The 18,717-nt window shown below is 41.4% G+C and overlaps 2 protein-coding genes across 2 annotated transcripts in view; one reads left to right on the forward strand and one right to left on the reverse strand.

Moving 5' to 3' along the window:
• The window catches only part of INTS7 (integrator complex subunit 7), a 293,620-nt gene extending 277,261 nt beyond the window's left edge, over nucleotides 1–16,359 (reverse strand). The window contains exons 1-3 of the mRNA XM_085612860.1: nucleotides 16,105–16,359; nucleotides 2,528–2,657; nucleotides 2,024–2,170 (exon numbers count right to left, since the gene is read on the reverse strand). Of these exons, the coding sequence (XP_085468986.1) occupies nucleotides 2,024–2,170; nucleotides 2,528–2,657; nucleotides 16,105–16,192 (365 nt within the window). The 5' untranslated portion in view covers nucleotides 16,193–16,359. The remainder of the gene's footprint in view (nucleotides 1–2,023; nucleotides 2,171–2,527; nucleotides 2,658–16,104) is intronic.
• Nucleotides 16,360–16,623: 264 nt separating this feature from the next.
• Nucleotides 16,624–18,717, forward strand: part of DTL (denticleless E3 ubiquitin protein ligase adapter) — a 63,892-nt gene continuing 61,798 nt past the window's right edge. The window contains exon 1 of the mRNA XM_085612861.1: nucleotides 16,624–16,903. Coding sequence (XP_085468987.1) covers nucleotides 16,852–16,903 — 52 coding nt within the window. The 5' untranslated portion in view covers nucleotides 16,624–16,851. The remainder of the gene's footprint in view (nucleotides 16,904–18,717) is intronic.

An 18,717-nucleotide genomic window follows, 5' to 3' on the forward strand; every position in this document is an offset into this window, starting at 1 on the left:
GGCTTATAAAAGATTTATAGGATTGTGGAGGCGACCCACCAAGACTAGCTGGTAGCCTTATACCCCCTTTGCTATTCGCGGACGATACACTGCTCATTTCTAAGACTCCGATGGGCATTCTGAACATGCTAATCAAGTTTGCTGAAGCATGCAATGATTGAGATTAACTGTTCTGAAACAAAATATATGGTCTTTAACCCTATAAATCCACCAAGGGGAAAATTATGTTGGGTGCCCAACTTCTGGAACAGGTCAAGGCTTTTGATTATTTGGGAGTCAGAATCAGTGATGATTTAGCAGGGTCACCCCAAATTCAGAAGACTGTGCCGACACTTCAGCATGCGGACAGCGCAATAATAAAGAGGGTAAAACGCTCAGTCTTCCGCCCTATCTCTCCCATACTTGAAATACACAGGGCCAAAGGCATAGGTGCAGCCCTCTATGGGGCTGAATTGTGGGGGCTGGAGAACGTGAAACAGCTTGCGGTCGCGAAAAACAAATTTTTAACGGGCAATCCTTAACCTCCCAAACAATACACCCATATTGCCACTATGCCTTGACCTAGGTCAAAAGCCCATTACACACTTTGCTGTTCTTAAAGTATTGGGTTAGACTTTGGACTAATAATACCCAAATCCCTGTAAAGGAAGCAGTGGCAGAATTATCAACCCTTCAAAGATATACAGGCCAACTGGCCTGGTTTAATAAGGTCAGGGAGTGGCGCTTTAGACTGGGAGTGGGTGCGATGTGGGAGGACCCAGAGTCTATTACAAAAAAATGGTCCCTCTGCTAAAAAAGAGGTATTGAGATTTTGTTGATTCTTCTTGCGATGCTGGGACACGAGGCACTTTAACTCTTCATTTTTTAAATGTTAAAATTTGTTTTAAGTTGGATATGTATATGGACGATATTGAGCCCCCTTAGGCACGAGCACTTTACATACAGCGTAGGACAAGGACTCTTCCATTGAATGCAAGTAAAAATAGTAGGGCAAATGTTACTATATCTCCTTTGTGCCCGTCCTGTCACTCTACCCAAGAGACTACAGAACCTATGCAAGCCTTAGGAAATCATGGATTATTCCGGCTTGCCGACTGCTTTCTTTCTCACGCCCTTCTGAAGCCTTAAACATAATCAGGTCTGATACAACAAAGTGGCTTGTTTTTACAATGACAAGATACCTGTTTTATGCCTGATGGCAGAGATCGAACGTTGTATTATAACACTGTGATTTACGCCTATATTAAAAAGCAGGTCAAGTGACTGCCAAGTTGTCTCGCGGGCAGGAGGGAAATGTTGGGGTCAGATTGTTTTAATACACGTGTCCTTTTAACTGATATCTCTGTCTTTACGGATCTGTAAAATTGTAACCTTGTCTAAAACGCAGACTCGGCAGCTGAGCTAAACTATGTTTACAACTTTTGTTTTTAACTATGTTTTAAGAAATTGTTCTTAATGTTTTTTTGTAACATTGTGTATTATGAGATTTTTATACATAGTGTGTATGATCATGTTATTGGTCGAATAATAAATAATAATACATTATACAGAAAAGCTCATGTACAGCCAACAAAGCTCAGAGTTGCGAAATAGCCACCTCTCATGAATTAGTTCTGTTGAATCACAGAGGAAGCAATATCAGGCATCCTTTAACAACCAGGCAAAAAGCATATTACCAACCTAACAGTTATACAAGTAATATGTAGAGCTCTCCATCTTCATTTTTCTGACACCTGTAGATCATTGCAGGTGTACGATAATAAAACTCACTGAAAGGATTACTTATTAACGCAATGATCAGCCTCCAACTAAGTAAATCTCACCACACAATATTATAGATGCACACCAAAGATAAAAGATGACAGTGATGGAAATACTATTACAGTATTATGGATGGCACCAAGACAGCCAACAGTGCTATGAGATCATACAAATGTTGGGTTGTTAACTACACAAAATGCTAATAATCTGATGAACAGTAAGACTCTGATAAGGATAGGCTGGATCGATAATAAGCTCCTACCGCAAAGTGATGGCTCTGGCCACAGGATCATTGCTGTGAATTACTGAAAAGACTCTTTTTACAAATTCATCAACATTCAAGATCTTCTCCAGGTGCTTCTCACTCTGCTGAGTGACTTTCAGCACACACAGTCGCAGGAAGTTGTTTCTAAGATAAAATGTGGAAAAAATAGGTTACCCATGATGTGAAAAAAATCACCTGATGACTGGAGCATAAAAAATGGTGCACCAATTCACTACCTCTACTAGAATGCCAGATTCCTTCCAATATTAGTCAAAACAACTGTGGTATGGCATTTTGTGAGTAAATAAGGAGATACAATTTAAAAAAGTGAATGCTAAAAAGCTACCACCGCAACAATAGCCATTTCAAGTATATGCTGGTACTGAAAATGGCATAATCAATAAAACACAAATACATTGTAATCCTCTACATTACATACATAGACCTTCCGAAGCACCATAACCTTAAAGAAGAAACACTGTATCAGACAGAAAAACATACCCAACTCTAAAAACGTCAGCCAGCTTCAGGAACGCAGAGTTGATAAGAATAGGGAATGGATACTTTTGAAAGAGTCGAGGAAAGCGAACAACAGCTTCACACTGTTCCCCAAGCTTGCCAGACCTCAATCCTAAAGGAAAGAAAGAATACCAATGAAAAATTAGTTCAGATTTGATCAAGGTCCATAACTCACATTATGCAACACTCAACTTTGTGCTGGAGATATTTTGTATAACTAACTCACCATCAACACAGAATAACTTTACAAATAGTACACAAAAGGGTCAAAGTATTTGATAAAACATATTGAAGAGCTATTCTTACCATGATTCTATATTTTATAAGCATTTCTACTAAGGGAAATAAATCAGAAAAGAAAGGGAGAAGGGTAGCCCAAGAGCACTCTTTATGATAAGTACGTTATGAACAACTCTATACATATTCACCATTTGACCTAAAAATCATTAACTTGCGTTTATGTCGAGGGCGACCCAGATCAGTTCAGATGATGGATCGTATTAAAAAATGTCACAACTATTACATTAATCTTAATCAGTGGCACTTAGGCATCCAAAAAACATAACGGTAGGGATTCGCGTTCCAAGTCTACTACCATCACTGAGAGAAGGGCTTCAATCTTTGGCCTGAAGAGTCAGGTCTAAATAGAAAGCAAATTGTACATTTAACTCAAGTGCAAATAATACGTTATGCTTTTAGGACAACAGAGGTAATCTACAGTATCCAGCACAGATACGGCAGCATAACTGACTAATACAAAAGAGATACCCACTTTCATAACTCAAGTAAACATCGCCACGAAAAATGCATTCCTCAATTTAATATAGTAATGAAGTATTTCCACTTCTGAGCCTCCCACGCAAATCGTTTCTAGTCCTGGCTATGGTCACATCACCAAACAAAACAGAAGGTGAAGAGAGAGGGAAAGTTTAACAGGGAATAGCAGCACACCCTTCCTAACCAAATGACTGAAGACACCCTATAATGCTACTTGATTATGATTATGGTACACCCCTCACTGAAACCCGTTCTGGTATCCCACCCCGAGTGTAGAAGAACGTGCGGTTTTGTTGATGTGGATTCTTGATTATAATCATGTAGAACCCACACAGTGTGATTTACTTCATTATTGTATTTACTCCTTGGTGGAAAAGCAACGCCTGCTAAATTAGGGAGTGTGAGGACACTGTCCAACACCTCAGAATTGGAAACCTAGCATTGGTCTGGCTTTATTATTCCAAACCATAGTCATTCATAAATGCTGGTTGCATGAACCAATGCTTTGAGCACATTATAGCCAGCCCAACTGGCTTTGCCACCACTTAGAAAAAACACACAGGTAAAAAATGATACATTTCGAAGCAAAAAAGCATACACAGAATTGAATGTGACAAAAACTTTGATGTTTAAGGGCTTCATTAAGAGTATGCTCTGTCGGATGCAATTATCTCATCAAATAAAAAAAATCAAACCCAGTGTTCAGAATTTATTGATGCAATAATTATTGCATATTCCATGTTTTTTTGGAAAAACATGTAGATTTAAGTGCCTACTGCACTAAAATCGGTATGTACCAGTACATTTTGGACCTTTTATCTTTGTCGAATTCGAGAAGCTTTATCATACTGAAAATAAAGAGGGGTGTATTTTTTAATCGTACCGGTTAATTACTGTGTGAGAAACATCAGTAGCCGAGATGCCTCCTCAAAGAGTTTGCGCAGGGATCACAATTTAACGGGCAACTTGTAATCATGACATATGTAAATTTTAAAGAGTTGGAAACAATAAATCATAAAGACAGTTACACTGTCAGGCCAGGCATAAAACACCTCCGACATGGACATGTAAGTAAAGCAAGAAGAACATCTAACAATGAAACTGAGAGTCAGACAGTCTCTTATGAAAGTTGTGTGCAGCGCATCAAAACGTATGCAAAACGAAGCTGCTCTTTTTGGAAGCCAATGGGAAGCAGCTGAACAAACACTTAAAAATGTATCAAGAATACAGGTCCATAAGAGGGACCTGAAATGTTTACGTGGTGGACGATGCTATGGGGGGAGGGTTGCATGGAGTCTCAAAAATTGCATTGGAATTTTGTGGGGATGGAACATATTAAATCTACACTGTATGGAAATTATTATATTGATCACGAGCAATGACCCAGATGCCCTCACCGACACTTGTCGAATGATTCTGTACATCAAAGTGCGTTGTCCATTATCTGTTTAATCAAAAGACTTTAAAAAAAAAAGTAAAACAACAGGTCCATTATCACCTGTGACACTAGGGAAGGTTCTAGTGAGGGGTGTACCACAAGAGAGCAGCATTCTAGGATACGGCTATATTATTCAAGAAGTATTGTGAAATCTGGAATCATGGTATGTTCCACTGAGCCACATAGATTCAGGGTAAAAAAATACCTCAATCATAGATTCCAATAAGGTGCAAAAACACCACCAGTGCATCCCGCCCGGTCAGTCCAAAGCCTATGATTGACCTCTGCATTTTGGGTTCACACATTTGAGACTTCGTGTTCTACACTAGAAATTTTGGAGACGATATGAAAGATGTCAAATTGCACATTGACACCACTCGTATCTCAATGATGCGCCCAGACTATTTAATGCTCCTTTCTAACTGTCTTTACATCCAGCATCACAGAACACTGAGGCAGTGCTTCTCAAAAAGGTAATAAAAACAAACATGAACAAGCATTGGCATAGCCAATAGGTCTCGCCTTTGGGACCTTATAAGTGTTTAGCTATGCAACACTTGATGTTGTTGCACCAAGGATATTGTGCTGGATTACTAAACACTTATAAAGGTCCCAAAGGCAAGACTTACTGACTATGCCAATGCTTGTTTTTTTACAAATTAAGCACTGTTGTTGGAGTATGAATGTGGACAGCTAGAGTCACTTGCAAGAGAACATCAGTTAAAAGTGTGGGTAGATGTAATGTTATAGCATGGTGTCCGCCGACCGAGTAGTGTTTATACCTGGACACCAATAACACAAGAGTGCAGCTGAAAACTTTAGAACGGAGCTCTTACAGAACGAGAGAAGACTAATGGAGACACAAAATTATGGATCCCTACCCTGTCCTCAATGACTTAAATGGTATTAAAACATACGTGGGCCTCTGGATTAGAGTGGTCTGCCCAGCTCCAGATCCCCTCTCCTCTGCCTCTGATCTCGAGAAGATTCATCAGTAAACCCTGAAGTGATATATTTTGTCTTTGCACTTTTGAAAAACCTACTGAAAGTTAACGGTGCGAAACAAGTGCCATTTTTGTATATTTTTATATTGTTGGTGTAATAGGCCACGAATATAACCGATGAAAAATGAATAGTGTTAAAAATTGAAGCATTTCCAAATATTTTGTTGGGTGGCCGGCAAGAATGGTCCGTTTTCCGTCTCTGTTTGGGAAAGTACTTCAAAGGAACAAATAAATCCGGATGGAAATTTCTGCTGAGTGTTTGAATACGGATCTGAGACTTTCTCCCAGCAATTTGCTCTCTGGAGCTCGCAAATTCAGCTTACATGATCTAAAAAGTATGAGATTCGGGCTCTTCCGAGAAGAGATTCTCTGAATTTTATGTGACATTTTTATGGTGGAGAGAACCATTCCAATAACTGATCGAAAGCAACAACGTCGTTCTGAACAAAAGATAAAGGATGTGTGTATAATCAAAAATCCACAAAGCCTATTGCACACACTGCCACTGGGTGTCAGTGTAACATCAGAATCCAGAGGTTACATGTGTTGTGGTACGTTTAGAGTATGCGGGAACCAAAAACCTTCTAACGGGGGGCTATTTATAACATCCACGTACATTTGACATATTGCACCAGCCAGCAGTGCGAAGGAGACGTCTATTCAATAAAGAGATTGCGTGCACTGCCATGGCATGTCTGTTTAACATATTAAAAACAAGCATTGGCCGCGCGCGTGGGCCTCGCGCTCAAAGTAAAAAAAAAAAAAAGCATTGGCTGCGCACGCGCCTCACGGTCAAAGTTAAAAAACAAGCTGCGAGATGCGCTCTGTGATGGTGAATGGGGAGGGGCATGGGCATTGAAGCGAGGTGCGTGCACTAGGCCGAGCGAGAGGAAAGCCATATGACGCCTCTGCTCATGCAGAATGCCACACAAAGAGCCGTGGTAGCACTTTTAAAAGCCCTAACTAAATGTTTCGTAGAGCAGCGCATGCGCTGACTCAGCGAGACCTAATAAACGAGCGCCCTGACGCTACCTTGGTGGCTCGCAGCACTTTACAAAAACACTCAGTAAATAATAGAACGAGTCTTATATTTTCTATGCAGTCTTTTTCCCCACTCATTCTCAATGGCTCCATAGAGATCGATACGACTATTTTTAAACCAAACTGCATGTTATTTAAGATTTCTCTCGCTGACATTGTCCACCACTCCAATGTAAGTTATGTGAAATATTAAGTCCCGCCAGCTTATATACTTTTATATTTCTTTAAACTACTCACAGTTTTTGGCATGTACGAAGTTTACTTTAGGGTAGGATTGACACATCGCCCCTGTCGAGGACACCGTCATGTTTTCAGTACTTTACTCAATGGGTGCATTCGAAAATTGGTAGCTGGTTGACATTGAAAAGCAAAGCCAACAGCTGGATACTAACATCTGTTATGGGGTGTTAAATCTCAACGAATAGCAAAGAAGTGTCATTACTTTATTGTCCTCATGTCATGGAACTGAGAAGGCCGCTGTTGTCATGTACCAGACGTAGCCAAGTTGTGTCTTTGTAGTTCCTTTATTAGTTCCATGTTTTGATGTACATCAGCCTGGTAATCCATGTACTGCGGGATGGTATCACAGTACAACAGGATGGTAATCATGTACATCAGCCCCACCAGGAGTCCAGGTCTGGTGGCTCAGTGGACTAATGCGTCTACTGCAGGGGCCTGTGTTCGACCTCATGGTCACAGGTTCAAATCCCGGCGGGTCCACTCAGCCTTTCATCCATCTGAGGTCGATAAAATGAGTACCATTGAGTTGGGTAACAACAAACATCTGTTATTCAGCACCAAGATACCCGTAGTGGTGAACGTGCGCTTTACAAATACACGTTATGTTTGTTTTAGGAGCAGCTCAGCCCATCTTCAACTGTCACACCACACCACACAGGCACCCAAACATTCCATGCATCTCCATCACACCAACATTTCACTCAGAACACTCACACTGGCTGACAGCTAGGAGCTGGTTAAGGTATGAGTAAGTAAATCAAAGTAATGTTTATTTAGTCCATTGGTCCTTAAACATAAAAACAATGGAACATTTCCTTCTTTCCATAATACAATATTATAGCCTTATAGCCCGCCGTAGCGGGCTATACCAGCTATTAAAGCCCCGCTGCAGCGTTAAAGGCCCGAGCCGAAGGCAGCGGGACTTTAATAGCGGTATAGCCCTGCTATGAAGGGCTATAAGGCTATTAGAACATTCTGCCACTAGAGGGCAAAATGTTCTAACAAATTAAACGAAGGCTTCTCGAAGCTCGAGGGGATTTAAATCCCCTCGAGCTCCGAGAGGCCTTTGTAAGACATTGGAATGTTGCTCTGCGGGCCTTTACCGGCCCGTAGAAGCATGGAGCACTCCATTGTCTACAATGGAGTGCTCCACATTCCAATGTTCTAATATAATTATATGTACACAGTAAAAAATGCAATACCATAATAAATAGTTATTTCCTTTCCTAATCTATCCCGTTATCGTAAAATGAATTTCATAAAATCCCGATTTTATATACACTAAAAACTTTTTTACCCTCAAACACGAATCTCCCCAGTGCACAGCAATAGCCCTAAATAGATCATTTCCGTTATCAATTCTGCTGCCTGTGCACAGTTCTTTATACTATATTTTATAAATACTGGTCGTAAAAACAATTTCCGTGTATCAAGGACCTTAAGACAATCCAACAATATGTGCAAAATATCGCATTTCGTACCTAAACTACAGGTGCAATTTCCTTCAGGATCCATCATAATCTCTTTTATCCCGTTATTCGTATAACAAGGGTTAATTCCTATTTGTAGTCTTAAAATGTCATTCCTCAGATAGCGGTTAGGTAGTATATCTATATATGGGAACTGTTGATTAGATTTCCAAGATTTAATCAAAAAACCCACTGATTTCTTCCCCTCCAGGTACTTGCAATCCTGGTCTCGTGACATTTCCTTGCCCAACACCCTCAATTCTTGTCTTGCGGCGTCAGTTTGCAAGTCCTGCGGGTTCAGTTTAACTCCTAGTTCCCAGCATACTGTCTCCATCGTTTTCTTAAACCTTAGTGCCCATTTCAATTTGCTCTGCAAGATTTCCCTTTTGCACCATTTTGCAATTTTTTGCTCCTCCCCATTTCCCAGGCGTGGCCAAAATCTTATTAATGCCATACGTACCATTACCTCCCAAGATACCATTCCTGTTTCAATTCTTACTGCCTGCATCATAGATGATCTAGGTAGGTATAATATTTTTTTTTATACATTTTCCCTCTTCAATATCCTATTTTCTTTTACCACTCATGTACAGTACTTCAGCTCCATATTGGAACAGAGGCGGTATCATGGCCATATATGCATTTGAGACGGGTTTATTTGACTTTCCTCCACACTTCCTGTTAAACTTTTTCAACCCACTAACTGAGGCCAGGGCTCGTATCCTTAACGTATTCAGATGAGTTTCCCATTTCAGGGATCTTTCAAACGATATCCCCAAGTATTTATATACTCATTCACGTTTCCACTTTAGAAGAGCCCAGAAACCAACTAAATTCCTTCCTTTTCTTGTCAAAGCTTAAGACCTTAGTTTTATCTAAATTCACAACTATTTTTTTCTGATTCCAGTATTGGTTAAACACCATCAGCTTCCTCTGCAGACCTATCTCTGTTCGATCTAAAATTGCCAGATCGTCTGCATAGAGTAAGCAAGAAATGTGTTTTCCATCTAATTTAGGGCTAGCACCCCGTACCTTCTTTAGTATAGTTGGTAAATCGGCTATGAACAAAGAAAAAAGCACAGGGACCAAGACACACCCATGTCTTATCCCATTTTCTATTGGTATTTTCTCTGACAATGTCCCCTCTATGTCCAGGATAACCTGCGCCCAATTATTCATATGGAGCTCTTGTATAATGACCAGAAGATCCTTGGGCATGTTAATCTCTATCAACATCTCCCATAACCGATTGCGGTCAACCAGGTCAAACGCAGCCCGAAAATCAATAAAGCAACTGAACAACATACTCCTTGCTCCACTGACTTTCATGTGATGGACCAAAGGGAGAAACAATGCTCTATTGTAGAATGCCCCTTTTTGAAACCCCCCTGTTCTGGGGGTATCACTTGGTTGACCTCTGCCCATTCTCTTAGTTTTTCTAAGATAACTTTAGAAAATACCTTCTCTCCCACATCCAAAAGGTTAATTAACCTATAGTTTTTGGGTATTTTTACGTCTCCACGCTTATGGGTGGGCCTAATGATCACACCTTTTCAGGTCTGGGGCATCTGCCCTGTCTCTAGAATGCCGGAGAACATATTCGTAAAACATTTTACCCACCAGTCGGATTCGGTCTTTATGACTACGGAAGATTATCAGGACCGGCTGCTCTAGTCAGTTTTAAATTTCCTATAATACGTTTAAGGTACAAGTAACATTGTTGCTCATGTAAGGAATAGACAACAAAACTGTGAAAATGGGACTAATACCCGTCATGACACACACAAACTAGGAAGTCCTCATGTAAGGAATAGACAACAAAACTGTGAAAATGGGACGAATACCCATCATGACACCCCTGATGTAGGGGTCAATCCCTTGCAGAAATGGGACTGTAACCGACATAGACATCCCTACTGTAAGGGTTTTTAACATAAACTGTGTAAATGGGAAAGACACCAATTAAGCCAATCCCTCATGTAAGGGAAAGAAAATAATAGAAATGGGACTGTAACCCATATTGACATACCTCATGTAAGGATTTGACATGTGCAACATGAAAATGGGACTAAAACCCATTCCTGTCTCTCATGTAAGGGAGTGTATCGTGAAAAAATGGGACTAAAACCCATTCCCGTCCCTCATGTAAGGAAATGTAAAGTATAATGCAAATACAGGTCAATTCCCTCTATATGAAATCACTCCAGGAAAGGTGCATAACAACAAACCTAAGGATGGGTGACCACCACCCAATAAAACATTAAGACCACCCTAATGTGAGAGTGTGTAATGTATGACCAAGAAATGGGTGAAAAACACCCACTAGGACACTGGGAACTTCCTCACATAAGAGGTACCCAGGCTAAACTAAGAAAATGGGCAAATCAAGCCCACGACGCAATCCCAAAAGAAGGGATGAATACTCTTCAACCGTCCTATGTAGAGGAAATGTAAAGTGAATGGTAAAAAAAAATCCACACAACCACATCATGTATGCTGTGAAAATACAGTGGAACTCAATTAGGAGAATGCCAAGCAAACAGAGTAACTGTGAATACCCCTACAAAAACCAGAGTAGTCTTGAACACAACAGACATACCTCCACATGACACTGGTGAGACATCTCATCCATACTGCATGCAACGTGACTAATAACCAACAAACATGTGTCAAATACAATAAATCCATACAACATGCGATTTTGAGCACTGTCTAAGCTTATACCTAGAAAACATAGTGCAGCGTTAATGGACTCATACCTAGGCAATGAATCATCATGTAATAAAACAGTGTAGAAATATTCATGTCCTTAAACAAAAACCGAATAGAAGACCTCAAACAAAAATTGGGTGAGAAGAATATCACTCCCAAAGTTATGAAAAATCACCCAGATGTTGGTAAGTTACCCACAACCTCTTGTTTGAGTACGGAGTTCCAAGAACAACAAGCAAACATGCCACACCACATCCGGATAGAAGAGGTATTCACTTCAGCTGAGGGCACGTGGAAATGACAACTCTTGAACAATGTATGAAACAAAACAAAAAATATGATTCTAAATTTTACCCTCTATCCATCAATCACACAAGAGTACAACCAGCTCAGTCGAAAAAGATAAGAGAAAGGGTGTCCTATGAAGATCTAAATGGGGGGAGAGAATCCCTCAGGACAAGAACCCTCACTCACTGTTAGATGACATGCTTCATCAATTGGGTTCCCTCCTCACACCGAAGTGTGGGCCACGACTCCCCTTGGGGAGGAGCTGAGGTGTTTTTTCTCCTAAAGATGAGCGTAAAGATGTCGTGAGTGAAGGGCAGAGTGCAAAAAGGGGGTGAAGGGTGTGAGTTAAAATGTCTGTCTGGGTCCACTGAAACTTTATTGGGTGGTCACATTAAAAAGCGAGAGACAGATAGGGGATTCAATAGATATACCCTATAATGTCTAGGTCGTTGTAATAATATGAGGAATCCGGTAGACAAGTAAAAGTAATGTGAAGATTTATTCCAGTTTATTCCATTAAGATTCACCCACGACGTCCTGCTGCCACGGATTCCAGCATCAAACTGACATTGCTTGGAAAGCCGGTGGTCAGAGAACGTCGCGGAGCGTGGACACATTTAACCCACAACATGTTTACACCCGAGATGATCGCACGCGGATGCCTCATGAAAGACTCCACGCGCTGCGACCATCTCGGGTATACCAGTATGACATCACTACATCATCTTTCCCCCTAACAATTGATAAAAAGAATTACATGTTTGTTAAAATAGTAGTCTACATCAAGTAAAAATAAGAACACGACAAACTAAACAGTTTGCACAATAAGAATGAATAACCAAAAAAAAAAAAAACTTTAAAACATTCTAAAATGTCATCTTTATATTTCTCTGGTAACCTTCTCATGCGAGTAGTGTTTTTTCTACACATATCGACCTCTCTATCACACAAGTGCATAGTTGATGGTACAACCGAAGAGTGTGTTTGAAGTGTATGAGAGGAAGGTATGAGTAAATCTCCTGCACTTTGAGTTATTACGGGATGAACATCTTGTAACCAATTGTATGGTTGTAACTGGCCTGCATTAGACCCATGATGGTTGGAAATAATGTCAGCTTGAGTATTGGAAACCAACACCAAGTCTCTTTTGTTCCACCAGCCTTTGTTAAATAAAAAAGCTGAACCTTTAGAAACTTTGCACACTTTGACTGGACTAGAAAACTTAGAAGAGCCCTTCACCACTTTCTTGGGTTTTTTAATTAATACCCAATCACCAGGTTTCAATGAATCCCCACTAAAATGTTTTTTAGAATCAAAATGACTTTTCATCTTTTCTTGAGTATTCCTCACCCTGTCTCTGATTGCATCTACAGAATCCATTTTCCGTTCAGATTTATTAGACAACCAAGTGGGAAATAAATTTGAATGTACCATTCTGCCTCTCAGTAGTGTGAAAGGTGCGACCCCGGTGGTGGAATGGGGAGTGGTGTTGTATGACCAGACCTTATCTCTCAAAAAATCATCAACATTCAAATTTGTAGAAATAGCAGTTTGTATACCTTCCTTGATTAGCCTGTTTCCTCTTTCAACTAAACCATTTGAAGATGGAGAATAAAGTGCGACCTTTAAATGTAGTATGTCATGAGACTGAGGAATTTGCACATATGTTGTGATGTGAAATGAGTACCATTATCGGTAACTATGGACTTTGGCGAGCCCTCTAGTTCAAACACATGTTCAAGGAATTTGATAGTATTTTCAGTAGTAGGCCCATCACAAAACCAGTAAAACATCCATTTAGAAAAATAATCAATTAACAAAATTAAAAATTTGTTGTGCATGGGAAGCAGTTCATATGGACCAGAAAAATCCATACCAACTTTGTCCCAAGGTCCAGTAGGGAAAGGTACAGGATTTAAGGGAGTTTGTAAAGTTTTCCATTTTTTATCAGATAAAAGGCACTCTGGGCATGTTTCTATAGTGGACTTGACCTGACTTTCCATGGAAGGCCACCAATAGAATTCCTTAATTCTCTTGCAAGTTTTAGAAATACCAAGGTGGCCTTGGTGTGCTAACTGAATGATATTCTTGCACAAGTTTTCGGGAGGAACAAACAAATCATGACGCATGACAATATTACTCACAATAGAAAGTTCCTCAGCGACATGAGCAAATTTCTTCAAGTCGCAAGATAGTGTCCTGGTTGCTGGCCAACCGCGAGTAATAAATTGTTTGACCTTTTGAAGATTATGAAGTGTGCTCAGAAATAGAAGGAAAGCCCACAACAGCGTTAATAGCTGCAACTACACACTCAGAAATATTATTGTTATCTTCATTTTGAACATTTTCTAAAGACATCCTGGAGAGGCAATCAGCTCTAAAAAAATTCCCTCCCGGTAGATGTTTTATTACAAAATGGTATTCTTGCAAGGTGAATAATAAACGAATAAGTCTAGCAGACGCTTTGTTTGTTCCAGAACCTGAAAGTATGTAAACTAAAGGTTTATGGTCAGTGAAGACATCAAATTCTCGTCCCCAAATATATGACCTAAATTTTTGAAAAGCCCAGACGCAAGCGAGTGCTTCTCTCTCAATTGTGCTATAACGTGTTTCAGGAGGTAGTAAGGTCCTAGAAGCAAATGCAATTGTATGTTCCTTGTTCCCTACCCACTGACAAAGAACAGCTCCTAAGCCAGATAAACTTGCATCAACATTTAGGAAACATCTGCAATTGTCCTGAAATGGACGGAGAGCAGGGGCACGTTCTATAATAATCTTTACCTTATTAAAAGTGTTTTGCAGATCATCATTCCATGAAAATGTTGCCCCTGTCCTAAGCAACGCTCGGAGAGGTTCTACTATTTGAGCATAACTTAAGATTCACCCACGACCACGACGTCCTGCTGCCACGGATTCCAGCATCAAACTGACATTGCTTGGAAAGCCGGTGGTCAGAGAACGCCACGGAGCGTGGACACATTTAACCCACAGCATGTTTACACCCGAGATGATCGCACGCGGATGCCTCATGAAAGACTCCACGCGCTGCGACCATCTCGGGTATACCAGTATGACATCACTACAGTCGTGTTGAGGTCAACATGTTTCTGCACCAGGCATTCTTCAGGACCTGTGTAGTCGGTCACTCTGCAAAATGTGTTACAGTGAGAAATCAAACAAACAGGGTATACAAGCCACCACTGGAACCGTGTGGCTCGAATTTCAGAGTCCCTCTTCTGTTCAGTGGAAAACACGAACCTATTGTGCATTTGTGAACGTTGTTGTTTATATAATGTCACACCAATGGAAGAGCTCGTACCTGGATGATTGAGATAAGAGACAGGCAGGAAAGTACATGACACTTCATAGCCCCGGTACTTGCATGCCACCTCAAACACAAGATGTCGGCACGCAGTCAGGACAGCGCCGAGTGGCTTATGGTTGGAGCATTCAGCAAAGCGTCCCACAGCCGCATTGAAGCTGTGTAAAAAAACATCACAGGAGATCCTTAAGCACCTTTGCTTGGCTCTATGGACACGGTAAGCTACATGCGTAATGAAAAGCTTGTGCTGCTCATTTGAAACCGCTCTGTTACGGTTTAACGGTCCTTGCTCCAAGAAGGGCTTAAGTATTTTAAAAAAATAAACTCACCACATGTTTGCCTAACAACTGATGGCCTCCTCCAGCTGCCTGTACAGAGGCCAATTTGCCAAACGGTATCGTACCCGTTGCAGTATGCTTCACACACCCAATGTAGAGGGCAACATGAAACACACCGAAGCATGTGTAATCTTTAGATGATGCATATTTTCTTTTAAATTTCCACCATCTAGATAATATCAACTTGGTGCGAAATACCACTGTGATGTTGAATGTTCCACAAATCAGATGTGTTAAAGTGGAAAAGTTCATAACAGATATCCAGATGCATGAAATAAAACATTGTAGGTAAATGAAGCATGTCCAGGTCAGGGCTTTCCGCTGTGAAGGGCACTGGTGGGGCTGCGAGGCCTGGTACTCCGTTTTCTCTGCTTTCTTGTTGACATCTGTTCTCTTCTGTGAACATCTTCCTCCTGGAAATGTACTTTGCGCTGTCTGCTCTTCTGTGAACATCTTCCTCCGGGAAATGTACTTTGCGCTGCACCATCTGTAGTTTTTGTAGGTTCCTTCAGCTTTAAAAACGTCTTTAACATGTCATCTTTATCTTCATTAAGACCAGATGTCAAGCAGGAGTCTGTCTCCAGATCCTCACAAAAAATATGTAGAAAGTAAGTTCAGTAGATGAGATATAGTTCTACAGGATTTATTTGGTCTTAGTTATAAGATGTTATGTTCATGTGAAGCAGCCCCACCAGGAGCAGCCTGCCTGCTGCTCAGCCCATACTCCAACTGTCACACCACACATCACCACACAGGAACCCAAACATTCCATTCATCATCAACACACCAACATTCCATGCAGCACATAGCACATTCGCACTGGCTGAGCAGCTAGGGAGAAAGTGACAGGATACTTACAAAAACAGGATACTGCAGCGCCCTTGTGCTCTTCTCCCCTATTCCCACCCGGTACTTCCCAGGCTCGGTCACCTTTATCTAACTCCATCAGTGCCGAGTTGGCATCCAGCTCCTGCTCTCCGTGTCCAGCATCTGCCAGAAATGACCTGCCCGAAGCCATAGTGCGACTCTGCTTGTGCCTTTCTGGATTCTGGAATAGTACATCACACGCACAGAACCTGGTGCACTACACAACACTCTGCTTTGAAACAGAAAGAGGACTAGGACCCTATAGCATTTTGCCCGCAGCAGGAACAAGTTAGCATTTCTTGTCCTTCTTTTGTGTCCATTTCAGTTACTCCTCGTGCAGTATTTACTACAAAATAGTGTGCATGCGCATTGATACTATCTGGTGACCATGATAGAGTCAGTCAAAGCCTGGCAGTTTTAAATCGCTTTTTTCTAGGAAAATAGGACAGCCTAGTCGGTATTGAAAAATCAATGAATCTTCGTTAAGATATTTGTTACGCCTGTCAGTGAGTGTAGTATTGTGTAAACAGGTTAGCAGACTTTTTTTTAAAGTCTTTTACATTCAGTTTGTCACCACCACTCGTACAGGAAGTGACAAAAGAAAAACGGAAAGTGACGAAGGCTTTGGTGGCCCCAGACTGTGTTCATCCAATCAGGTCTCGTGATGTCATTTTAGCGGGTAGTTTGGTCCACTTTGAGAGTACTTCGCGGGAATCTAAGTCATCGGCGCCTAAAGCAACGGGCGCTTTTTCTTTGCTGTGATCCGAGTCGATCACAGGTGCGAGCAGCTTCAGGCACCCACCGCGAGCTATGCTTTTCCGCTCAGTGTCACGAGCACCTCTCCGGGGCCCCAAGCAACGCGGTAAGAGAGAAAGAGAGAAACAAGGGGATCTGGGAGCGCATGGTCTCTCCTAGGGAAGGGGGACTCCGGTGTTTGTTGGAATGGATCTTGATTGTATGTAATCAATGGTATCGCTCGACTGGTTAATGCAAGGATTCGGGACCACACTACATGGGAAATAGGATCATCTCTTGATTGCGATCAGTGCGATCCCAGTGCCGTGTGGCCATGCTGCAGGGATGGTTTCTGGAGTTTTGGAAAGACTGCTACGTCAGCATACCTACGAAATGGCACGCTTGCCAGTCTTAGCCATTGCACTCTGATGCCTGGCCTCTAAACGCCTCACATTAATGCATGACGGAAAATGATCCCTACATCTTTAGCGGGGGGCACTGTAGTATTCCTGTTAGGCATCATAACAAAAGACCATCTCATCAAAATCTTCTTTGTTTTTGCGTAACTACCCTGCGTGACTGGGTCCTTTGATCATGACATGTTCCAATAGTCTCACATGGGTTGTGTAATTACCACAAGGTGATCCGACGCGTGATCTGCAATCGATCAATGTTGGAATTATATACATGAGCTTTATTGGCTGTAAACCGTCAGAAACACATTGAGTTGGCCCACCTAATAAGCAGTCTTTACTCTGTCCTGTTGCTTGAGAAGAACGGTTAGGAGGGAGTTTCACACTCACGAATTTTGATTGAAGGCTTTTCTGAAGAGTCTGGCTTCCAGATCTTATTTCCTGAATAATGTGGCTTTCTAGTAGATGGTTTCTTCGGGTTCTGATTTTTGCGAATGTTTGCATAGATGGTGTTGAGTAGCCTAAACGTGGGAAGATGGATGCTGTTATTGACTATAAATAGACGTCCGTCCACCTGGAAAAGCGTAGACATCTTGAACAAGCTGGCCGGTAGTTAGTACTTCGCCACTGTGGACGGAGGGCGAACTGGTGGGTGATCCAAAGATCTCCAAGTCCCTTTACTGTCAGGGTTTGTGTGTTGGGCCTGCCTATGTGGTTGAGTCAAAACAATGAAGGTGGAGTATGCGATCTGCTCCCCAATAAGAGAATCTCATTTAATCCACTTAAGTAGAAAACACTCCTTTAGCTCAACAAGCATTGTCAGTGCCAATAGTTATTTTGTTGCTTTTTTGACTCCTGGTCAAATAAAGTCTGCTGCATTGGAGGGGGGGAGGGGGGTGGGGAGGGACCATTGCTTTCTGTATACAGCGCATCTAGCGAAAAATAATGTAGTATGACTGATGCAGTGTACATTTGAGCTCTAAAACGGCCCCTCGTGCATTGCCGTACAAGCACTAGAAATGACTGATACGTCCAACTTCCAAGAGAAAGGTAAGCGTGAAATATTTTTCTGGCTGAAGTCAAAGCCCAGTATATATATTTTAAAGCATTGCAACAGTAACAGTTGCATCCACCTGCACATTGATGACAGACTTAGCTTTCCAGATAAGCAGTGACGTTTGCTTTACTATCCACATTACTTTCGAGTCAATCGCATATGATAGTTCAGTTGATATTGATGATAAGATTTGTAGAGTGCGCATATACTTGGAGGCATCTTGCGCTGTCTGTGATTAGTGGAAGTGGCTCATTTAGTTTGAGAAAAGCCACATTTTTAACGACTTGCCAAAAGAGTAGTGGCGGACTTCAGATTTTGGGGAAGACTGTTCCATTTTAGAGCAGAGCATCTAATGAAACTCCTGCCTTCCCAGTACACACACTTGTGTGGAGAGCAGCCAGATTTCTGGAGTAGCTGGAGCATAGGGATCTGCCTGGAGAATACAATTTAAAGTTGTTCTTTATGTAGTAG

Source organism: Triturus cristatus, chromosome 6 (genome assembly GCF_964204655.1).
Source record: "Triturus cristatus chromosome 6, aTriCri1.1, whole genome shotgun sequence".
In the NCBI taxonomy this organism is placed as follows: domain Eukaryota; kingdom Metazoa; phylum Chordata; class Amphibia; order Caudata; family Salamandridae; genus Triturus; species Triturus cristatus.